At 35.2% G+C, this 24904-nt stretch overlaps 1 protein-coding gene across 1 annotated transcript in view; it reads left to right on the top strand.

Annotated features, from left to right (window-relative positions):
* The window catches only part of LOC132142399 (glypican-6-like), a 291401-nt gene that overhangs the window by 65513 nt on the left and 200984 nt on the right, over positions 1 to 24904 (top strand). The window contains exon 2 of the mRNA XM_059552222.1: positions 11582 to 11740. Within this exon, the coding sequence (XP_059408205.1) occupies positions 11582 to 11740 (159 nt within the window). The remainder of the gene's footprint in view (positions 1 to 11581; positions 11741 to 24904) is intronic.

Here is a 24904-nt window from a genome sequence, read left to right as displayed (position 1 = left end):
CTCGATTAATCGATGGAATTTTTGGTAGAATACTCGATTACTAAAATATTCGATAGCTACAGCCCTAATATATATATATATATTTTTATGTATATATATATATATATATATATATATATATATATATATATATATATCCCTTATTCGTTGTTGGGGACGTTTTCGTCCACTAGGGGGTAAGGTTGAGTCTTATTTTGGCCACAACTTTCTCTGTGTTTAAGCTAATGGAATGATTTTTGGTGACAAATCTTATTTTGACCCATATTTTGGGAAAATGCTTTGATTTTTTTCAAAAACTCAACGGTACACTGTGGGCAAATTCACTACCCTTTCGTTATGTTCGTGGATGAAAACATCCACTTAATTAAACTGCTGTAAAAATTTATCAGATAAATATATTTTTCAATTTTTTTGGCATACATCTATTAATCAACCTCAGTCTAGATCATAACTACCAAATGTAAAAAAAAGATCCAAGATTTTAACTCTTTAATTACCAAGTTCATAAATGATGTCACTGATTTGGGAAAAAAAACCCACAAAAAAATACATATTTTCAATATAAAAAGTGATTGTGGACTAGATATTTTTTTACCTTTTATCACAGTCTTGGGCATGTCAAAGATTAGTAACAACATTGGCTTTGATGCATTTTTTGTTTTTGTGCAGCATTAGATTTAAATTTTTTCTCCCTCATTTACTGTTCGTGGCTGTTTTTGCCCCATTGACTTCCATTATAACGACCTTTTTTGATTGCAAAGCCATGACACCATATAATCATGCATTCTTGATTGTTTGTGGTTTTCCCTTTTGGGAAGAGGTAAAATGTGTTATTTTTACAGTTGATCACTTGGTGGGACCATGGAGTTATATGGAGTATAACAGCAAATTATAGTGTTTGTGTGAGAGAGAAAGAGAGAGAGAGAGAGAGAGAGAGAGAGAGAGAGAGAAAGAGAGGGTGTGAGAGAGACCTTTGTGCACTTAACTTGATGTATCTGAAAAAATCCAAATATGCACCTCATGCTCTCAGAACTACATGGAGTAAACAATAAAAAAAGAAGTGTGTTTATGCACCTGCTGCCTTTTGATGGTGAAAATTACGGATGGCCTATGTGTGAAATGCTCGTTGTTTCTTGATGGTAAAGCCAGTTTAAAACCTAAAAATCCTGTAAAAAAATCTGCTTTGCATCAAATTTATGAACATAATGTATTATGAACCAAAATGCAATACCAACTTCAAATAAGCTGCAGCTCGCTGGAGGGGTCAAGCTGCATAATCATTTCTAAAACTTCAGTACAAGTCAAGCCCTTTCTCGTGTTGCTTGCTGTTTTTTCTCACCGTTAAATGACCAGCATGATGGCATGCAAGTGTTTAAATCCACGTACTTTGCTTTTGTTTAGTCTATTCTTATCACCACCATTAAAAGGCAGCAGGTGCATAAATACACTTTTGTTTACTCCATGAAGTTCTGAGAGCTGAGGTTTACATTTTGATTTTCTCAAATACATTAAGGTAAGTGCGCAAAGGTCTCTCTCACACTCTCTCTCTCTCTCTTTCTCACACACACATATACACACACACAATATAATATGCTGTTATACTCCATATAGCTTCATATACAAGTCAGAAACTATGCTTTTTTTTGCACAGGCTTTTCTAAAGGGTTAATGGTCCCACCTAGTGATCAACTGTAAAAAATAACAAATGTTACCTCTTCCCAACAGGGAAAACCACCAACAATCAAGAATCTCACACACACACAAACACTACAATTTGCTGTTATACTCCATATAACTCCATATATAAGCCAGAAACTAAGCCTTTTTTGCACAGGCTTATCTAAAGGGTTAATGGTCCCACCTAGTGATCAACTGTAAAAATAACAAATTTTACCTCTTCCCAAAAGGGAAAACCCACAAATAATCAAGAATGCATGATTATATGGTGTCATGGCTTTGCAATCAAAAAATGTCATTATAATGGAAGTCAATGGGGCAAAAACAGCCACAAACAGTAAATGAGGGAGAAAAAATTTAAATCTAATGCTGCACAAAAACTAAAAATGCATCAAAGCCAATGTTGCTACTAATCTTTGACATGCCCAAGACTGTTATAAAAAGTAAAAAAAAAATCCAGCCACAATTACTTTTATATTGAAAATAAGTCATTTTTTTGTGTTTTTTTTCTCCCAAATCAGTGACATCATTTATGAACTTGGCAATTAAAGAGTTAAATTTTTTTACATTTGGTAGTTTTGATCAGGACTGAAGTTGATTAACAGATTTATGCAAAACAAAAATTGAAAAAAAAATATGAATCTGATAAATTTTTACAGCAGTTTAATTGAGTGGATGTTTTCATCCCGAACATAACGAAAAGGTAGTGAATTTGAACAATGCACAAGGGATATATATATATATATATATATAGGATTGCATTTACTAGCCAGCCTGATTGGTCCATGGAGATACTGGCCCATCAAAGAGATGTACATTCAAACGATGCCCAAGAAGCTTGAAATCGTTTTATGAAGTGGTGACGTAGAAATGTCTATCAACTCTATCATTTGTATAATGATGCAATAGAGAGTAAGCATTAAAATAACCGACTCCTGAGGAAAGGAAAAATAAATAAATAAATAAGTAAGTATGATCATGGTTGCTATTTTAATTTGAAGTTATCCTCAGGGAGTGGATAATTTATTTTACTATGAGTTCTGGATTATAGATAACTTTTTTTTATAAAAACAAAATACTACAAGCTAATTTAATGTCTGCAACTCACAGGCTCGTGTTGGTTGCCAAATCAGAAGTCTTTGTTTGTTTAACTCAAAGTATGAGGAATCATCATATATACATTTGTGCATGTCCAGCAGCATGCTGAAATGGTTTTAGTGGTCATGGGTCTTTATGATATAATTCATGTACTAATAAATAAAAGATTGCATGCTGTTAAATGTACCTGTGGTTGTGTAGACCTAGATTTGTAAAACATGCTGTCTGTTAGCAAACAGAATGAATGAATGTTGAAAACAGATTCTCTTCATTCACTAGCATGATAGTATTGTACCTCAGCAGTTAATCTTACTGTCAGGTTTGATGTTGAATCTTTTGATAGAGAGAGTGTGTTCAGTGTTGACTAGCAGCATTTGCACTGTGTAAACTGATGATTTTCATTAAATTTTTGGTACTTAAGATAAAGTCACCGCTAAACCTGCAGTTGCTTTATGCATTTTGGTGTGCAATAACTGGTTTGATTCACTGCTTTTATATATATATATATATATATATATATATATATATATATATATCACAAGTTCTTTGAGCAGCAAATCAGCATATTATAATGATTTCTGAAGATCATGTGACACTGAAGACTAGCTTAATGATGCTGAAAATTCCGCTTTGAATCACTAGAATAAATTACGTTATAATATATTCACATAGAAAACAGTATTAATAATATTTCACATTTTGACTGTATTTTTTATCAAATAAATTCAGGCTTGGTAACCAGAGGAGACAAACAAACCGACAAACCTTTCTTAGCCCAAACTTGTAATGAATGTTGTGAATGTTATACATTAATTTATTTTGTTTTGTTTACCAGTCAGTCATTCCTGTGTACAAATTGTGATATTTCTGACTCTGTAGTTTGTAGGGTAGAGAAAGGCTTTGTGAGCTCTTCTGGTAAGACTGATCTTGTTGTCTTTCTTTGGTAAATGATATTTTTCTCACCATCTTTCACTGGCATTTAAACACCAGCAGCACTCGCTTGAGCTTCTCATAGTCAGCATTTCCAGCTAATTACAGTGTTGCGCTTCAATCACGCTCGTGCCCAAGGTTTCAGAGATAACGATCCATAACCATCCATCACATCTGTGCTAAAAAATGAGAGAATACGACCATAAATGAATAACTTAATGTCTTGGAATGGTTTGTCAAAACCTCATGTTTATCATGACCTCACCTCAGCGTGCTAAAAACCACTTTGGGTTGACTTCAGTGTAACACGTGTTGAGAAATGACTTCTCTTCAGATATTTTGCCCTTATGAATTACTTACATCTTTCTGAGATGAAATGTGTGGGCTGTGTCTGTCAATATCTGTTATGGGCTCATCTGACACTAACCAGCTGTTAGCGTGCTGTAAGACAGCGATGAATCTGCAACAGAATGTCTCGTGAGTTGAGAAACATTATTGTGCTTCAGAATACAGCTGACCTGAGATTTTGGTCGCTCATGAAACTTAACCCTTAAAGACCTAGAACATTTTTGGGGCGTCTTTCTTTGTTTTTCACACCTATTCTAGCAGTCAGCATCAAGTGCCATATATCATTATAAACAGGAGAACTTACAGTTTAAGGTTAACTAATTTAAAGTGTACATTTTCTTGTTTTTTTTTTTTGTAAATTTTGTTTTCTCTAAGAATGAATGAAATTACAGTATTTTAAGAAAAACGCTAGCAACAATTGGGTGTTTTTTACTTTGTACTCAAACGGAAACTCCTAAAGTTTCGATATTTTTCTTTAGAAAGTTGTATCTGGGTGTTTTACACTTCCAAATAAAATATTGTTTATGTATAACATTCCCCAAGCAAGTTATAGTCATTTATTACAATACAGTTATCTGCGCTTTTAAGTGAAAAACAGGCCTATTTTGTTTACTAACAATAGAGATGTATCCAAAAACGTTTAAGGAGTAAAGAAAATGGAAAGAGTTTTATATAAAAACAAAACAAAAAAGTGTTTTTTTTTTTCAGAGAAATATATTTTCAATCTAAGTATGAACAATAAACACAAACTGTGCAGCATGTAGTAAAAAACAATTGCACATATTGTCTTTTACAACAATACAAAGAGTGCAAAAGATTCACAAACTACACACATAATGAGTGATAAATATTCAGAGTGCAACTGGAAGAAATAGTGCAAATTATCTTTATGAACCATGTAAGAATTATTTAATATACATGATCGATCCGCTGGTAGTAATCTGCATCAGGATTGATTTTACCCCAACATCGCCCAGTGACGAAGACAGAAATTCCAGTGCTTTATCAGACATGTACCTCTGTTTCATCCTTGGTTTTGGTTTGTGTTATGTCAAAGTGCTCTGTTGTGTATTTTTCTGTGCTTTTTCAGAGAGTTTTCTCATGCAAATGTGTTATTTTGTGTTTGTATTCATGCACGCAAGACAGACTTTACTTTCACTTTGTGTTCGTTCATATTTCAAAAGAAATATGTTAAATAGTAGTTCAAAAGACCAAAACCTGTTTATTGGTTGAATAATAATAATAATAAAAAGTTAGCCTCTTCAAGAAAAGACAATTATGAAACTAAATAATATATGCAGAAAACCAGAGTAAGCTATACTGATGTGGTTCACTGCACATTTCTATTTCAAATAAACTGTTCTGTTGGACCTTTTATGAATCAAAGAATCGTGGAAAACAAATATCTATTTTGATTTCTAAAAAAAATATGAAGCAGCAAATAGTAATAATAATTTTTTGAGCAGCAAATAGACTGGAGTGGAGTTATGATGCTGAAAATTCAGCTTTGCATCATAAATTGCCATGGTGAGTAGGGCTGTGTATAGAGCATCACAGTCCCGCCCACAGCCTGAGAGAGCTTAGATGCCGGAAGTAAATTTCCCATTAATTTCTCCCATTGACTTTCGTAAAAATCTGTATCTAAAGAGTTTTAGAGCATGTGTGAGGATAACCAGCTACGGCTGAACTCATAAGCATACAACATTTCATTTTGAGTGTAAAAAATTAAGAGAAAATCCAAAAAAAGTCAAACGTACAAGACTGTGTACATATTTTCATTTCGAACGAAGGAACTACTCATCCCATAAACCACCGCACCTCACTGAATTCGACTGAAGCCACAACCGCGAACGAGCCTTTTGAGCAACTTCCAAATCTAACTTTTTCCTCCAGTGAATTTTATTTTATATACACTCAAAAAAATTACCTTCACTTTTGCCAATTTTACTTAATCCGTTCATGTTGTGATTACTTAAAAAAAAGTAATTTAACAATGTGAACTTAATTTAGTCTAGTTCATTCAACAAAAAAGTGTGTATTGTCAGCTTTACTTAAAAATTATTTGTTCAGCCAACATAACATTGTTGCATAAAAGTAACAGATTAATAAAACCAATACAGACTTGAATGTCATTGGCTGAGGATTTTGCAGTGTATTATGGGTAATTGTTGTTCTGTCACCCTCTTGCAGAAGTGTAACACCATTAGATAGCTACGTGAGTAATAAAAAAAAAATTATGTTTGATTTACTGAACTTGTTCTGATATATTTTAGAACAAAACATACAAATAAATGGTTGGAAATGTAACATTGTGTTTCAAACATGTTTCTGATCTGTTTGATGAACTGTAATTAAGAGATGGTTTATATGTTGAGTTATATTGAACAGCTGCACTCTTATTTATTGATTCAGTGTTATGGACTTATTAAATCCTAATTAAAGGGGATGGTGTTTCTGAATTGGCATTATTAAAAAATGTTGTCATCATTAATTACAATTTTCATGTACAATTAACTCAATTGTTGTTTGTTGACTCTACTAAGGTTTGTTAAGTTAAGTTTACTTAAACTTCTTTTGTAAAATGAACTAAATTATTGTTTATTGAGATTACTTAAACAAATTGTGTGGAACCTGTTGACATAATATTTTTAATTAAACCCAACATTTCTGATGACCCTATCTGAAGTGGTTTTCACCCCTTTGAACACTTTTGTTTTCCTCCTTGAAAAATCATGGCAGCCAAGGAGATCATGATTGCACTGATAAGTTTACCGTGCAAATGCAACACAGGTTTTTATTTTATTTTATTTTTTTATTAATGATCTTCAGTCTTCACGGACCTTCGTGGGTTTTAACCAGACGGTTACACGAGTTCCACCAATCAGATGCATCACTGTGGGATTGTGGGATTGTTCAGGATTGTGGGTAATGAAGTACTTATCCAAGACATCACGAATAAAAGGCATTTATCTCCAAACAAGGTTAGTGCCCCATGAACTTTTGGCGTTTTTATGAGCATATACTATCACTTAGTACAGCCGTAGCTGGTTTTAAGTCTACCATGTATGGTTACGTTTTTATGGCTTATACCCCAACTGTCAATGTAGGGCTGGGCGATATACAAAAAAAAAAAAGATATCTCGACATTGTCAAATTTTTTACGATATTCTATATATATCTTGATATGTTTGCATTTGCATTTAAATAATAAAAAATAAAACATGATTTTCTTTTGCCCATTAAAAAAAAACAAAAAAACATTTAGATTAAACAGCTAATTTAAGCAGTTAAAAAATCTAGACCAAGAGATCACATATAGGCCTATATGTAACTGAAGCAGTGCAAATTAAGTAACAGTTACAGAAAGTGCATTCTGTCAACTTTTTAGTGCATGCAATTCACAATTTAAACTATGCAACTGGGATAAGTATTTTATTTTAATTTTTTAACAAGTTTTTAAGCTGAGACCACAAGTCTGTCAACTGTCTGTGGTTTTAAGAGAAGCTCTGTGGCATGAAACTATGTTCCTACTGACACTAAAAACCCTCTAAGATGGGGAGCTAGTTGCTGAAGCACATAGCTATTTCTTATATATAAATATATATAAATGAATACCAAAGACTTTTGCATTTTCTCTGTCTATATTATGGAAACTGGTAAACTTATCAGTGAAATTCCCAAATAGTAATTCAAAATGGCCATAGCCTATGTTTCTCTATTCAGACATCAGCGGTCGAGTAAGTGCATTTATTTTGCGATCACAAACGCAAACAATACAGTTGAGATCTCACGACAGAACACAGACCGGCTGAACGACGCTTTCATTAGATCGCTCAATTCCAGCTTGTTAGTGTTTTCAGATTATCGTCAGCGGCTCTTCCGCAATGAGGAGTGAGCACATGCTCATGGTTGCCAGATTGCTTAAAATAAGCAAACACCGGGCAGAAAATGTATCCTTGTAACAGTGGAGCTCTGATTGGGAGATTTAATCTCTTGTTATCTGGCAACCGCTATCATTACAGCTCTCGTAGTAGAGGGGCGTAGAGCAGTCAGCAGTTACAGGTTCCTTTTTTGGACATTCGACGCGTTCTTTTGGGAAAGTATGCTTGAATTTGAAATATTCGATATTCCCGATATATTCAAATTGTACATCGTCGTCAAAATTATTCCGATATTATCGCTAATATTCGATATATCGCCCAGCCCCATGTCAATGCAGAAATTGTATTGAATTTTTACTTCCGGCACTGGCTGTGGGCGGGACTGTGATGCAATATTGCCAAGAATCTGGCGATACGATACATATCACAATACTGGGGTTGCGATACGATATGTTGTGATACACTGCAATACTGTAAGCAAGGCGATATGTTGGGATATTTCTTCTTTTAGGAATATTATATAGGCTATTATAAGGAAAGCTGTCATTAAGAACACAGCACCATATGCAAACCTTAGCAATAAATAAATACATACAAATTGTGAACACAGTGGGATCTGCATTTTCAATAATCAGTCCCTGTAACATTTTATGTTATTGAACCACTTTCTGTTTAGAATGAGTAATGGGGTGCTTGCAGGATCCTTTAGTTAACCTTTTGAGCGGTACGGTCCCAATTATGGAATTCTTATTTCCATGCCCCTGGGAGTATTAGAACGTTCGGTGACGTCACATAACTGTCAAATTCAAACTGTGTTTTCGCGGGTTGGAGACGTGCACTGCTCTTTTCATATTATCACAATATAATATGTGTTATTAACCACATAATGCATATTTTAGGTTTCAGACATTTAAATACACATAAATACTAGTAAAACAATACATTTAGAGTTTGAAAAATACACGCATATGTCTATGGAAGCAACCATAACAATCCATTCAAATTTAATTTGCAGATGTTTTTTATTTATATCAGATACACATAGTGAAAGTAATTATAAAGTTCACTCTGTTCTTCTCCCAGTTCACCGGCCACTTATTACTTGTATTTCGGGAGAGATTGATGAATTCACGTGCTGTAAATCCGACTGACGGGACTCTCTGCACTGCAGCGCGAACAAACATGACGGCGCACATCTCACATTACAGATCACGTTCAAGATCATTTATAAAGGTTTTTAAATGACAAAACACACTCATTTACACATATTTATGATTCAGGATATCAGATTGTTCATGAAAAGGTATGGAACTTTGTTAATATTTTAAATAAAAAAAGGAACAATGAAATTAAAGCGATCCATCTGTCATACAGTGTTATATTGTAGATGCGGTGTGAGCACTTTAATTCACCGCATGCAGCACAGCAAAAATAGACTCGGTACGTAAACGATTGCTGCACTGCTGCAGACACACTGCTCCTGGAACGCATTGTCTGACCGCAACCGCGTGCAGTGTGAACGCTGGAATCCGTTAACATGGGTGCGTAAAAAAATATGCAACGCATACGCACTGCAGATGGAGTATGTGTGAAACGGGCGTTACACGGGTTGCCGCAAGCGGCGGAACCGAGGCAGTGCCTGTGTCACAGTCCCGCAGTGGATGTTACCACAAAAGCCCAAATGATGGCACACTTCAGCTTTGTACACCAAAACAGAAATTGGGACAATTCTTTCATCTGCCATTACTAGAAGTGAACTGCATTAACGATAACATTATTGGCTTGCCCTAATGCTAGTATTTCCTGTCACTCAAGACTTGTTCAGAGATGAAGACTGCCATCTAGCGGTAGGGAAATAAACTAAAAACAAAACAACTGCCATGAATCTCATATGATTTTTTTTTTAAATATATAAATATCAATATTCCATTTTTGAGAATCGATACAGTATCGCCAAAAAAAAAAAAAAATCACGATACTCACGTGTATCGATATTTTCTTACACCCTTAATGGTGAGCATAGAAAGCTTCTTTTAGAAATGGACAAATCTTAAACATTAGTGTATCAATTTAGTCTTATATTTATCATGATATACTTTGAGGAAGAAATTTATAAATTAATGAAACAACTGTTGAAATGCATAAGGAGTAGAACTATAAACTTCATTCCCCATTCATAAATTGCACAATTTCTTGCTCGTTACATTAAAACGAGGAGACACAATCAGAAATTAAATCACACACAGGCTTCAAAATATTCTCTCTGCAGAAGTCAATAAAAACTCAAAATAAGAGCTAGCATCTGCCTGCTCAGTTTATAATGGTCTGAGATTAGTTTTCAAATCAACTTGCTGTATGAGAATGAGATTTTTCTCACAGTGTTCGGCAGCCATGTCATTACCAACACACTGTTGTTTATCGCTTTTCCTCACTGTGAGCAACTAATGATACCTCGCCAAATTTTGAGGTGATTTTAAATGTATCACTAACCCATAGGCATTTCCTCCAAGCATTGCATTGTCCCTCGATACACACATGCCAGAAGTACTTTGGCTTTGGCTTGTGAGCTGGTGCAGTGTTGGTCTGGATGACAGCATGTTTAATCTAGCAGGTGTTGGCAGATATTTTTTTTTTTTTGTGAAGTTGCGATGGGTCTGTTTAATGCTGAGGTAGACATATGGTAGAGATTGACAAATGTAAAATCCAAACTACACCCACTGCCCACTAGCAGACGAGCAACAAGCACTTTTTATATGTTCTACATTCCATGTATATATGTAACACATATACTTACAGATACATTTCGAATGAGCAATAACTGCTGTACAAAGAGTAAAAAAAAAAGAAAAAAAATGAATCATATCAACTTGTGGAAAATGGACAACCAATTATCTCTTTAACAATAATCCACAGGGTACACTGACAGAAGAGTCACGCATCTGACAGTAGTAAGGAATCACACAAAGGAATACATACAGAAATCAACTTTCATAGAAATCTCACGGTAAACATAGAATAACAACCAAACATTACATGTAAACTTGATGTCATAGACATAGACCTTCCAGTCCACGCAGCATTGCTTCAAGTTGAACACACCTAATGGAACACAAAAAGACCAAGCATGTTACAGATATTTGTTGACATTTTATGCATTTTACAATGAGTGCAAGGTAATTTGCCGTCAGAACAAAAATAAATAAACTGACCTTTTTAGTACTTAAGCTGGAGATACATTTACTTAAGAAGCACAAATGCATATGATATGCAATTTGTTATGCACTACATAAAATATCACGTTGAACATATTGTAATGTTATGTTAATGTATGTAATGACATTGACACTCGGACAAGTTTTCTACTTGTTCGCAATCATTAAAACGCTCACCTGAGTGCAAAACACATGCCTGAAGGAAGATTGAGGACGGCTCTCAAACATCCATCTGTGTCTTTGACGTAATTACAGATGTCACATTCAGCAGCGACATGCACCATTAATTTCTGTTGGTGCACCTTCACGTCTTCAGTGCGGTTTGGGAAATCAAACATTGCAGCGCTAGCTTAATGAAGCGTGTTTGATTTGGTGTGAAGAGTTCCGTGTCTCCCAGTGCGGCTATGTGAAATATGTCCTTCTCTCGTCCCACAGGTGAACAACTGCGGGTTTGTTCCCAAGGCTACACATGCTGCACTTCAGACATGGAGGACAGGCTTGGTCAGCAGAGTAAACTGGATTTTGAGAAATTAGTGGATGAGAACAGCCTCAACATACGGACGATATTTACCTCCAGACATAAAAAGTTTGACGGTAAGTGCCCAACAATTGTTTGATTTTGTTTTCTAGCCCAACCTTATCATCCAGGATTTTTGGTTTGATTACCAGATAGTCTATAATAAACAGATGCGATGCAAAGCCAACAAATCAAAATTTTTGAGGAAAATGTTTGTAGTTGCAAATTTAAAGTTGCAATTTGTGAACGAACAGATCTGTTGAGTCAGGTCTTTTGAATAAATTGTTTGAACTGGTTTAGAAGACTGAACCTGCAGATTAATATTTGTGTAGTGAGAATTTAAAATTGTTTAGTGTTAATAATAGTGAATTTGAAGTAGCAATTTGTGAGCTAATCATTCTATCAAGTTACATATTTTGATTGAATTGTTCGATCCAGTTCAAAGACCTTAACCTGCAGATGAATCTTTGTACATTAAAGTTATGAAATGTTTAATGTTACTGGTAGGAATTTTGAACGACACATTCTATTTAATCAGGTATTTTGATTGAATTGTTTGAGCTGGTTTAGGAAACGTAGCCTGCAGGTGAATCTTTGTGTAGTAAAGTTAAAAAAACATATTTAGTGTTACTACCAGTGAGTCTAAAGTAGCAGTTTGTTAATGAATTGTTCTATTGTGTCAAATCTTTTGAATGACTTGTTTGAAACTGTTCAGAAAATTGAACCAGCTGATGATTCTTTGTAATGTTGCAAATGTTTAGTGTTGTTAGTAGGAATTTGTGTACGAATCATCTTTCTATTGAATCATTCTATTCTATCAAGTCTTTGCATTTGTTTCAGAAAACTGGTCTATATGATTTATTTGGAAATCGATCTCAGTAGTTCTTGAGTTACTGTAGCAGCTTCATTGAAAATGTTGCAGTAAGTCATGGCAATTCCCATCTTTTTTAGTTTGTTGCTCATGAATAACTTCTCAAGATTTTTGACTGGCAAAGATAAAAATAAATCTATGAATTCTGGTTGATTTCAAAGTGTTTTGGATATTGTCCCCTTGGAATTAAAAGGTTATATCTGACATGTTTGTCAAAATTGAGTTATTCACATATTCTTATTCTGTGTCAAAATATTACGTTTTATGTTTTTTTCAAATTGTGTGGGAGTTTTAGTTTGTTATTCAAAAGGTCATTAATTTGTGGGGAAATCGTGGCCTAGTGGTTAGAGAGTATGACTCCTAAGGTTGTGGGTTTGAGTCTCGGGCAGGCAATACCACGACTTAGGTGCCCATGAGCAAGGCACTGAACCCCCAACTGCTCTCCGGGTGCCGCAACATAAATGGCTGCCCACTGCTCTGGGTGTGTGTTCACTGCTGTGTGTGCACTTTGGATGGGTTAAATGCAGAGCACGAATTCTGAGTATGGGTCACCATACTTGGCTGAATGTCACGTCACCTTTTTGAAAGTGTTCAAACTTTGGTCACGATTTCTGTTTGTGGACATATATGCTCTATGTAACTTCTAATCTACTTTTACAGTCACAGAAATGTTCCTAATCTTTATCTGTTTGGAATCTACTTTTTAACCTTTTGTTATGACTTCCTTTAAGGGGTTGGGTCCTTATTAAGTGGGTCCACTCTGAAATGCCACTATAATTCACCTAAAAACCAGACGGATCTGCTCCATACAACTTAAACTAATTATACAGTTTTTGAAATGTCATAATAGAGGCGTACAGTAGAGAGCTGGAGTACATATTCATGGGTTATGTAAAGGTTAATATTAGCGCTCTCGAATAGTTGATTTGCATGTAGTGTGAATGGAAACAGCACTTGTTGAGCATATCGTGATGTAAACGATCTCTGCTGTCAACAGAAGATCCAGTGCAAGTGAATTACCTTTTGTGTGTGTGTGTGTGTGTGCATACAGTACTTGTGCATTCTTCTCTGGCTTCATAAATGAAACTTAATGGAGATCACAGTTGCACAGTTGCTTGAAGTATTTCACATGTCTCCTCTGATTCCTCAGGAGAATAAAAATATTTGTCAGTCATACATATATGAAAACAGTTAAATATCTGAAATACGGATAAATAAATGTTTTAAATATATATCTTAAATTTAAGCATGGCTACAAGTGTGATATTGCATTTATACAATGTACAAGTAAAAAAGTAAAAGTAAAAAAAAATCAGTCAGTAAAGAATAAATAATTGTGTGCAGAAATACTTTCTTCCTTTGACAGTTTAACAGCTGAGCCCAATCCTTTGTTACTGATTAGAAAATGTCACTTTATAACTAGTAACGAAGGAAGGTTGTTGCTTCATTGAAAGCTTATTGTATTACTGTATTATGAGAGAGATGGACTGAGCAAATAACACGTTTCTCAATACCAAATACTAATGTTAATTAAATACTATTATATAAGTATTTAATTAATATAATAGTATATAAGTATATACTATTAATAAAGTTGCTACACAATTCAGTCAAAAGTACAAAAGCTTAAAGTTAGCCTAAAATATAAAGCAATGGAACTTTGCCCTCAGCAAAAACTATTTGCTTTAAGAGAAATAATAGTTTAATGAGACCAAAGACTGCCCATTTGATTTACCCAAATCAAATTATCTCTCATGTTTAACCACTATAGAGACATCAGAGCCAGATCTTGACCAAATTCTAGAAGAATTGATCAAAGTTAGGCTGCTCTTGGTGGGTTCCTGAGTGATGAGCTGCTTCTGACACCCAGGAACTCATATCTCCGAAAACTTAGAAGCAAATTTTCAAATAGGTGTTATTTTTATTAACAAACCGATATTTTAAGTCTAAACAACTACATTCTCGCCTAAAAAACTCTTAAAAATGTGTATTTATTTTACTGCCTAAATATATAACACTGAAAAATCTGTAAAGAAAATTGAAATCTAAGAACTATTTGGAATTTTCATTAAGTCTTTTATAACATAATAAAATAATAATAATTTTCCATCCATGTTTTGTGTGTGTTTTGCTCCACATGTGCCTCCCTTGCCCTTATTTGGTCCTTCCTGTTCCTGTCCTCATTTGTGTGTTTTCATCTCCAGTTGTGTTTTGATTAATTTGTTAATATGCTCCTTAGTGTGTTCCATTTGGTGTCTGTGCATTTAAAGTGAGTTCTATCTCCAGTTCTTTGTCAACTGTTAAATGTCATTCTGTTCTCCTGATGTCTCCAGTCCTGTAATCCCCAGCGTGCCATAAATAAACCCCCTTTTGATTTATCTACTCCTCTACTCATCGCTCCTTGGTTCCCGTGTTCCTCGTGTATGAGTCGTGACCGAATAGCTGACTGAAAATCTGTAAGCGACGTTTCTTCTCCCGTGTTTTGTTTAGTTTTTGAGTAGTCTTGTCTTTCTTGTATTCCTCTGTTTGTTCTCTGTGGTATGAAGACCGACCCGCTGTGAACCGTGCCGGATGCACCGTTGTCATGCCCGCCAGCCGCGGCTCACTCCAGTCTGCTATATGCCAAAGACAAGCCCGCTGACCACTCTGAAGTCCAGCATGCCGGCTGTGCCATTGTCCTGTCCGCCAAACCCTCTAACAGCTAACTCAGTGCTGGACGTGCCATTGCGAAGCCTGCCGGCTGTGGCTTTCTCCAGCCAGGCGGCCACGCTGAAAGCAAGCCTACCAGCTGCTCAGAGGTTAAGCTTGCCGGCCGTGCCATTGTCAAGTTTGCTGGCCAATCCGAAAACAAGCCCGCAGACAGCTCCGGATTCAGGTTTGCCGTCTGCTACCAAGACAAGACTGCTGGCCTGGCCTAAGTCTAGTTCGCCGACTGCTCCGAAGACAGCTGTGGCTCTCTCCAGCCTGCCGGCCATGCCCATGTCAAAGTCACCTATTGCGCAGAAGACAGGCCTGCCAGTCACGCAGATTTCAAGCCCGCCGGTCAAATCCTAGAGCTGTTGGATCTGCCATGGGTCCCGGAACCGGCGCCGCTCTGGAGGCCTTCCATCTGGTAACTCTGCTCCTAGAGGCACCCAGGGCAACCCCCCACCTTCCCATTGGATGTTGTACGGCATGGGACGCGCCTTCCAGGAGGGGTAAATAATGTCAAGCTCTGGTCCATGTTTTGTGTTTTGCTCCTCATGTGCCTCCATTGCCCTTATTTGGTCTTTCCTGTTCCTGTCCTCATTTGTGTGTATTCGTCTCCAGTGTTTTGATTAATCTGTTGATTTGCTCCTAAGTGTGTTCCATCTGGTGTCTGTGTATTTAAAGTGAGTTCTGTCTCCAGTTCTTCGTCAGCTGTTAAATGTCATTCTGTTCTCCTGATGTCTCCAGTCTTGTGATCCCCAGCGTGCTGTAAATAAAACTCCTTTTGATTTATCTACTCCTTGCTCCTTCGCTCCCGTGTGAGTCATGACAATTACATAAGAGATGAGATTTTGCATTAAATTGGTACATTTTGTGACAATTGTCTAAAAGAATGCAAAACAATTTAAGTCTTTAAACATAATATCTTACATTAAATGTATTTTAAATATAATGTCATAAAATGTAGATTTTTCACATAATTTTTCTTTAAGATTTTACTTTTATTAAGATCTTAAATTATTATATTTAGATCTAAATTAATAGATATTTTATTAATGAGATCACACTTTCTTTTCTATGTGTGTGTGTGTATATACATATATATTGGGGTGGATTGGTACACGTCACGGTTCGGTATGTACCTTGGTTCCAGTGTCATGGCTCGATACGATTTCAGTACAACAGAAAAAAAAAAAATATATATATATATATATATATTCATTTATTTTGAACAGACAGTTTTTTTTTCACCTATTTGTGAAAATACTAAATATTTGTACATTATATATACATAAACTGCGGTAAATATAGACATATAAGGAATAACTTTTTTTTTATTTAAATCTATTTGATTTAGTTTACAGATAAACAAGGGAAAAACAGTGCGACACGTAGCGTAGTCTATACATGTTGAGTTTCATTTCATTTTTGTGACCGGCTTCATTTGTTCACAGAAAGGAAACTCAAATGGCAGAAAGCACAATGTTTTCTTTTCATTGTGAGTGTACACAAATTAAAGCAGACCTTTATACAGTGATGCGTGTGCGGTGCGTGCACACACACGCAAACAAAACACATCAGTTCCAGCATTGCCAACTTGACAGCACAGTTGGTACTTTATCAAAATAAAATACAGTGAATCAAACATCAGCATCTGTGTCACCATTGGAGCATGACTGAAACACAAAGCATATAAATTACATAAATAATAGTTAATAATATATTCAGATGTTACATCGCAAATATGGAAATATTATGGAATATTTGGATTTGCGGTGAATGAGAGAGGTAGGATACATGAGCATAAAGCTTTGTTTTGCAAACAGTTGAGTGCACAAGTCTTTAAAGTTACTCCATCGTCAGTCTGTGAGAGAAGCATTCAGAATCAGCACATGGTCACTGTCTAGTGTGCTTTGTTTTCAAGGGCACAACAGCATGGCATTCGCTATTCTTCTGCTGGCGGCAGGTTATGAAACTGTGTTTTATCGCTACAGTCGCCCCCTTCTGGATTGGGGGTATATATTCCCAAAGTTCAGGCTTTTTTTTGTGCGTGATAAGACCTTTCCAATAAATTTGAATAGCAGCTCAGATAATTTTATGAGAAATGTCTGAGAAAAGGCTACAGACTTTAGCAAAAGTCTCTGTTTAATATCATTGCAATCTAGGCAAAGCAATTGAGCTATTAAATATATTTTTCTTCCATTCCTAAGAGAATGTGAACAGAATTGCTCAGTGAATGACTACGAGACATATCAAGCCAGCAGTTTGCATTCTGATTTTTCTGAGAGACGGAGGCCATGATACAACGTGTCATGCTGGAAGTTTCTAGTGTCTTGACTGTACGCCAACCTCTATGCAAGGGATCCTCAAATCTGGCCCACGAGATCCACTTTCCTGCAGAGTTTAGCTCTAACCATAATCAAACACACCTGAGCATGCTAATCAATGTCTTCAGGATCATAAGAAAATTACAGGTAGGTGACTTTGATCAGGATTGGAGCTAAACTCTGCAGCACATTGGCCCTCCAGGGCAAGATTTGAGGAACCCTGCTCTATGCTATCCAACCCACATTAATCCAGTGACATAACAAAACCCTTCACAGTGAATTACTGCAAGCTGATAACCTACATTATTTCTCTGACAGCTTAGAGTCCACTCCAAATCAAAGCTCTGTGTTCTTCTGTCCATTTCTTATAGAATTTGTGTTAAATCTCTAACAGCTAACACAGCCTAAATGAGTTTAACAAACCAACACAGAGGCTGTGATGAATGTAGCCGGCTTATAACACTGATAGTTTGTAAATTACACAGGCGAGCTGCTGGATCTGGGTATGGCAGTCATTATAGATGCTGTTTTGGGTCAAAGAAATGGGGAAAATGCATTAATGGTAAACAAAGCCATTAATTCTTAACCAATGCCATTAATAAACCTGGTATAAACAGGTGGAGTGGTTTTTGCTTTTTGGCCATTGCAGATGAAATCAACCCAGTTAAAAGCTCTGTTATTAATTATGCTCTGCTCACCTAGTCAACTGCATTTGCATTAATTAGTAATAAGCATATCAGCATGTAATAATTTGCAGAGCCGGACAGTAACGGAGTACATTTACTTGAGTACAGTACTTAAGTACAATTTTGAGGGATCTGTACTCTAGTATCATTTTTGGGGAGTACTCATGACTTTACTCAAGTACATTTGAGAGGCAAACATTGTACTCTTTACTCCGCTACATTTCTATCCATAACCGTAAGTACCCATTACTTCTTCTGCCCCGTCCACACGGAGAGGGAGCTTACCCCAATCTGATATTTTTTTTTCCTTGTCTCAAGAAATATCCAAGTAGGGATATCCACGTCCACACGAAACCACAAAACGATGTAGTATGCATGCCAGACCAGCATGTGGCGCTGTAATTCTGCCACAGAGATAAACTTAAAACGGAGAAGAAGACATGGACTATGCTCATAAACCTTGCGCGTGGTACACAAATGAACATGGAACAATACATTTATTAATCTGTGTTAATGTTAGTTAATAAAAAGACAATTGTTCAGTGTTTGTTCATGTTTTTGTTGCTGTTACGTGACGTAGCGTAGTCTGATTAGGGGCGAGACGTGGGCTGATGACGTCATCGTTTCAGAAAATATCCGGATTCGCCGTCCAGACGACAACGCAAAACGGCGGATCCGTGTGGACGAAACGTCTATCCGATAAAACATTTGTGCGTATTCACAGAAACATGTCTCCGTGTGGATGGAAAAAAAGAAAAAAGAAAAAATCTCAAAAACCCTCAATATGCTGTTTCCCTCTCAAACGTGATTGGATTGTGAAAGGCGCCACTGATTGGGACAGCCTATCAGCAATCACATTCAGCTTTCCGCCAAAGACTTCATGACATTACGTAAACACACACATAGATTGTGTATGTGAGAATGGTGTTAATTCAGCTGAAAGTATTTTCTCCTGCCTTTGCCTGTATGTCAGTGTGAGAAGAAGGGGCTTAATAATGTCACTCAAATGAGCTGAATATTTTTTTTCCTTCTTTGTACGCTGACCTAAACACAGCTGATTAGCTGATTTTCTTTAATCATTATTATTTTCTCTTCTATGCTGCGTGTATAACACGGTCAGGTTCAGAACATTGCTATATTGCCTTCTTTGCTGGTTAAAGTTTATTGATTTGATTGATGAAAAAAACACAGAAACCCACATGTACACACAATTGTTAGCTGAATTTTCTTTCTGATATTACACATTAATGTAAGCTGAGCATTTGCTTTGATGTTCTTGAGTATGCAGTGTGTTCAACACAGTCAGGTTCAAATGTGGGTGCAAAAAATCCATTAAAACTCTAGCAGAGGTTTGTCAGAGCGTTGCCATTGTGCTATTGCCTTGTGAGCAAGTGAGAAATGTTAAATAAATAAACATAGTAAAAAGATGAAAATGACTTGATTTTACTTTCAATTCCTTTTACATTCTCCAAGGTATTAACATTAACATTTTTCATAACTCCATGTAGGACGTTTCTGTACATAAACGTAAGCACTGTGGCAGTAGTAATGCAATATTTAGAAAATGTACTCTTGTACTCTTGATACTCAAGTACTTTTAAAAACAAGTACTTCAGTACTTTTACATAAGTACACAACTGACTGTAGTACTTGTACTTGAGTAAAATTTAGCAAGGGGTATCTGTACTTTTACTCAAGTAATAAAGCTGTGTACTCTGTCTGCCTCTGATAATTTGAGGCGGTGATGAAGGTGTTGTGTGACTTGTTGGCTGTTTTATGGAAATTAAAGGGTTAGTTCATCCAAAAATGAAAATTTGCTGTTAATCACTTACATTTTTGCTCCGTCCATGAAATAAATACAGCTTTCGACTGCTCCGGTAACGCCGTCGGTAAGAAGCAGAGAGCCATTGACAAACTACAGAAAAGTAAAGCTACTTCACTTTAGTATTACTGGCCATGAGTCCCATAGATCCCACGTCAGCTGCGTCAGAGACGAACGGAGCGTGAGCGCAATCCTGTGACAGTCTCGGGCAGTAATAGTGGAGCGTGTGAAGGACAGATTAGAGGCACGATTCACGAACACTGTTCAAGACCTCCATTAATTTAATTCCATTAAAGTGCGTGTAGTAATTTAATGTGTATATATTTTGAAAGCATTGAATTCATTAATTGATTCATTCAATTCTTAGCGTTTTGAATCGATTATTGTCTAGATCGGCGATTCACGTTTCAAAAATCATGTTTCAAGATTGATGCATATGAATCGTCAGGGTTTGTAATCGATGCATCGAGAAAACGAGTGATATATATATATATATATATATATATATATATATAAATATATATATATATATATATATATATAAATATATATATATATATATATATATATATATATATAAATATATATATATATATATATATATATATATATATAAATATATATATATATATATAAATATATATATATATATATATATATATATATATATATATATATATATCACTCGTTTTCTCGATGCATCGATTACAAACCCTGACGATTCATATGCATCAATCTTGAAACATGATTTTTGAAACGTGAATCGCCGATCTAGACAATAATCGATTCAAAACGCTAAGAATTGAATATATATATATATATATATATATATAAATATATATATATATATATATATATATATATATATAAATATATATATATATATATAAATATATATATATATATATATATATATATATATATATATATATATATATCCATTTATTCCTTATGGATTTCAAATTGAAATGAGGCTTGAACCTCCATCTATTTTGTAAATGCATGAATATGCATTATGATCTGATGTTTTATCTGTGAGATAAATATCCTGCTCTTTTTAGCCACATGTCCGTTTCATTGAGCAGCTCACATCTCATCTGAAGTCAGGTAGTAGTGCATGTTTTCTTTATCATCTCGACCACATGGTTTGCTTGTCTTCCTGTCTTTATCTCGGAGGGCATGTCTGAAAGAGACCAGCACACAATAACACACACAAATACGCGCATATACACACGGCTTTATTTATCACACTGATAGGCAGCACAGATTTTGCAGCTAATCCCCAGAAATACCTTCAGTTTGGCGGGATAAATATCGATTCGTCCACAGTATCTCTTTTCCTCAAAAAGCTGAGCTGCCGCGTGATGAATGGATTCCTTTTTGTACTCTATTGGGTGTGAAGTGAAGTTAGTCAAGTCCATCTGCTTCCCCCGAAGAGTACATTCAGCCAAAAACTGATGTCAGCTGCAGATTTTTGTCTGTCATGTGAATTAGCTGCTAAGCAAATAAAATAATAATTTAATAGTTGAATTAGTATTTATATATTAATTTTATTGTATTTATCTGTTAAATTTTAAAATATATATATATATATATTTAAAGGGGACATTGGCTGCAAAATTCACTTTTGCATGGTGTTTGCATCTAAATGTGTCTAAGCAGTGTGGATACAACCACCATACAATAATAAAAATCCATTCACTCCTTATCTCAAATATCAAGCTGTTTTGATTTTCTGAGCAATATGATATTATACTGTAGCTCATTATTTTTTAATGAGACATGCACTGAAATGGGTCGCTGTGAACAAAGCTGTTTTGACAAAGTGAAAAGGGTGATGTTTTGCATGACCATTGAGGATTTTTAACATATGCTGCAGATATTTCATGAAGTATTATACTAACTTGTGGTAAATAGACACCCAGTGTCTCCCTTTAAAAAATGTAAAAACCTTTATAATGAATCATAATGGTTGACATATGGTTATAATCGTTCAATTACTTTTTTATTTCTATTTTACTGCCTTTATGCTGATTTAAAATTAGAAATATAAATATATTTGGTCAAGTTCATCTACTTCCCCTTAAGAGTAACGTCACCCAAAAATTGATTCGAACTGCAGATATTAATCTGTTTTTACAAATATTGTCTGTTATATATTAATTTGATTTTCATTTTAGCGAATTGGTTTTGCTTTAATTGATCTGCTAGAAAATCTGATCTGTTAGAAAGATCTCCCACATGTTATGTTTTTTTTTATTATTATTATATATATATTTTTTATTATTATGGTCATAGCTGCTCATAAATCGGAATAGTTGGAGTGAAGGGCTGCTTTAGCACGGCTGCCCACTCTGCCAGGCTATGAAGCAACATTTGTCCTTTATCTTCTGGAGCTCTAGCCTCCTCTTAGGGATTTGATCCTTCATCCATTTTCCATGCCCTCATTTTTTTCATTCCTTTGCTATTTAGAGGAGCCTATTTAGACATTCTTTAACTCCCACTTTTTGATTTCCACCTCAGCTTCCTATGGAGCCTTGTGTTTTTTAATACATTATTGAAAAATCCTGATGCTGTTAAGGCTGCAAGATTATGTCTGAATTGGAACAGGTTTTTTTTTTTTTTTCTCATTCCCTGTATGTCTTTTAAACACATTATGTGTAACATTGGCACTTTTATGCAAAAACTAATGAAAAATTAGAAATGCTGCAGACTTAAAGGGATACTCCACCCTAAAATGAACATTTTGTCATTAATCAATTAGCCCCATGTCGTTCCAAACCTGTAAAAGCTTTGTTCGTCTTCAGAACACAATTTAAGATATTGTGGATGAAAACCTGGAGGCTTGAGACTGTCCAATAGACTGCCAAATAAATAGTGTCAAGGTCCATAAAAGGTATGAAAAGTTGCAGTGCTGCGTTTGCTCTTCTGTGTCATCTGTGCAACAAGTTTCTATGTGTATTAAGCTTAGATTTGAAATAAAATAGCGCATCCTTGTGGCGCGGATGACACAGAAGAGCACATGCAGCACGGTGATATTGGACTGAAACAGAGGAGAATGCTGACCAAGGAATTATTGAATGAAGTCGTTATTTTTGATAGAGTATTCTGATAACAACTTTTCATACCTTTTATGGACCTTGACACTGTTATTTACTTGGCAGTCTATGGGACAGTCTCAAGCCTCCAGGTTTTCATCCAAAATATCTTGAATTGTGTTCCGAAGACGAACGGAGCTTTTACAGGTTTGGAACAACATGGGGGTAAGTGATTCATGTCAAAAGTTTCATTTTGGGATGGAGTAACCATTTAACAATTTGTTTTATTTTTATTTTATTTTTTTTATGATTCACCAATAAAATTAACAGTGATATCCAGTAGCAATCAAAAGTTGCATTTGTTTAGATTTTATTATTTGTGACAGAAGTCTTTTCACCAAGCACTCTAAAAAACACTGGGTAAAAAAGAGGGTTGTTTATTTAACCCAGCATAATGGGTTGATCTAACCCAGCTATGGTTTAATTGGAATTACTATATTCATATTATTACTAGCTTATTTTTTACTTTATACATCAAATAATGTTTACAGATTAACTTAAATCCTCTAAACTCCACACAACCACTGGTTTGCATTATAACTTATTTTATTTTTGTTTATTTATCATTTACAGCATTATATACTGCGACTGCCTTTATAACCTACCCAAGCACAATACAGTACAGCACAGTAATGATTTTAAAGATAAAACAGAATGTGTACAAACCTGTATTTTACTGACAAATGCATCAATTTGATAGCGCTTAGAACTGCTATCTCCAGAAGACAAAAAATTACTCAACTGCTGGGTTACATCTGACCCAAGATCTGAGTAATATAAAAACTACCCAAACATTGGGTTGTTACATTTGACCCAATTGCTGGGTAACACAAAAACTACCCAAACATTACCCAGCATTTTTAAGAGTGAGGCTGCATTTATTTGTTAAAAAATGCAGTGAAAACAGTAATATTACAATTCAATAAAAAAATCTTACAATTCAATAAAAAATATTACAATTCAATAAAAAAAAGATACAATATTACAATAGAATGTATATGATTCAAAGCTGAATTTACTCTCAATCAGTCAACCAACCAACCAACCAGTCATGTTTAAATTAAATTAAAATAAATTAAATTAAATTGAGTAAAGTTCCACATCAGTTTTAATGCTTCCTCAAAAGACTATGACTTACTATGTAGACAACAGACACCAAGGCATCGTTTCTCTATGGTTATTAGTTGTATTGCTATTAGTTATATTAGTAAAATTTGCCTTCCAGATTAATGTTGCCACCTTAATTGTGATACTCACTGGCTTTGCACTAGATAAATACTTCTATGATTGTTAAATTACATTTTATCTGACAGTGCATTAATAATACATAACTCCCCTTTAAATAGCTTTAAGTTTGCTACTTTTTCTAAAGAAAAAGCTTGATTGTAGTTAAACTACTTGAAAACTTGGAAAACTTACTATTAAAAATTGTAGCATAATAAACATGTTTTTAAAGCAGCTTCTCCAACTTATTGGCACGTTGTTTGGCACAGAATCCTGAATGACGCAAATGCAAAATGTTCATCTCTTCTGAATCGGCCGTCCATTAGGCCGCATTACTCCACTTTTAATACATTAGTCGGGTTCAATCTCCCACTTTGCTTCATCCTGACCTGTTTTTAAGCACAGCTCGATGAGTAACTCCCAGGATTAGAGAAATACGGGCACTTTGCTCAGTGTGGGAGAGCCAGTGAATCACAGATGTTACTGTGGCGGAAAAGCCACAAAGGATTGATTACATCAGAGCGA

Source organism: Carassius carassius, chromosome 6, assembly GCF_963082965.1.
Source record: "Carassius carassius chromosome 6, fCarCar2.1, whole genome shotgun sequence".
NCBI classification, from domain to species: domain Eukaryota; kingdom Metazoa; phylum Chordata; class Actinopteri; order Cypriniformes; family Cyprinidae; genus Carassius; species Carassius carassius.
This window is presented reverse-complemented; position numbering and strand designations above follow the sequence as displayed.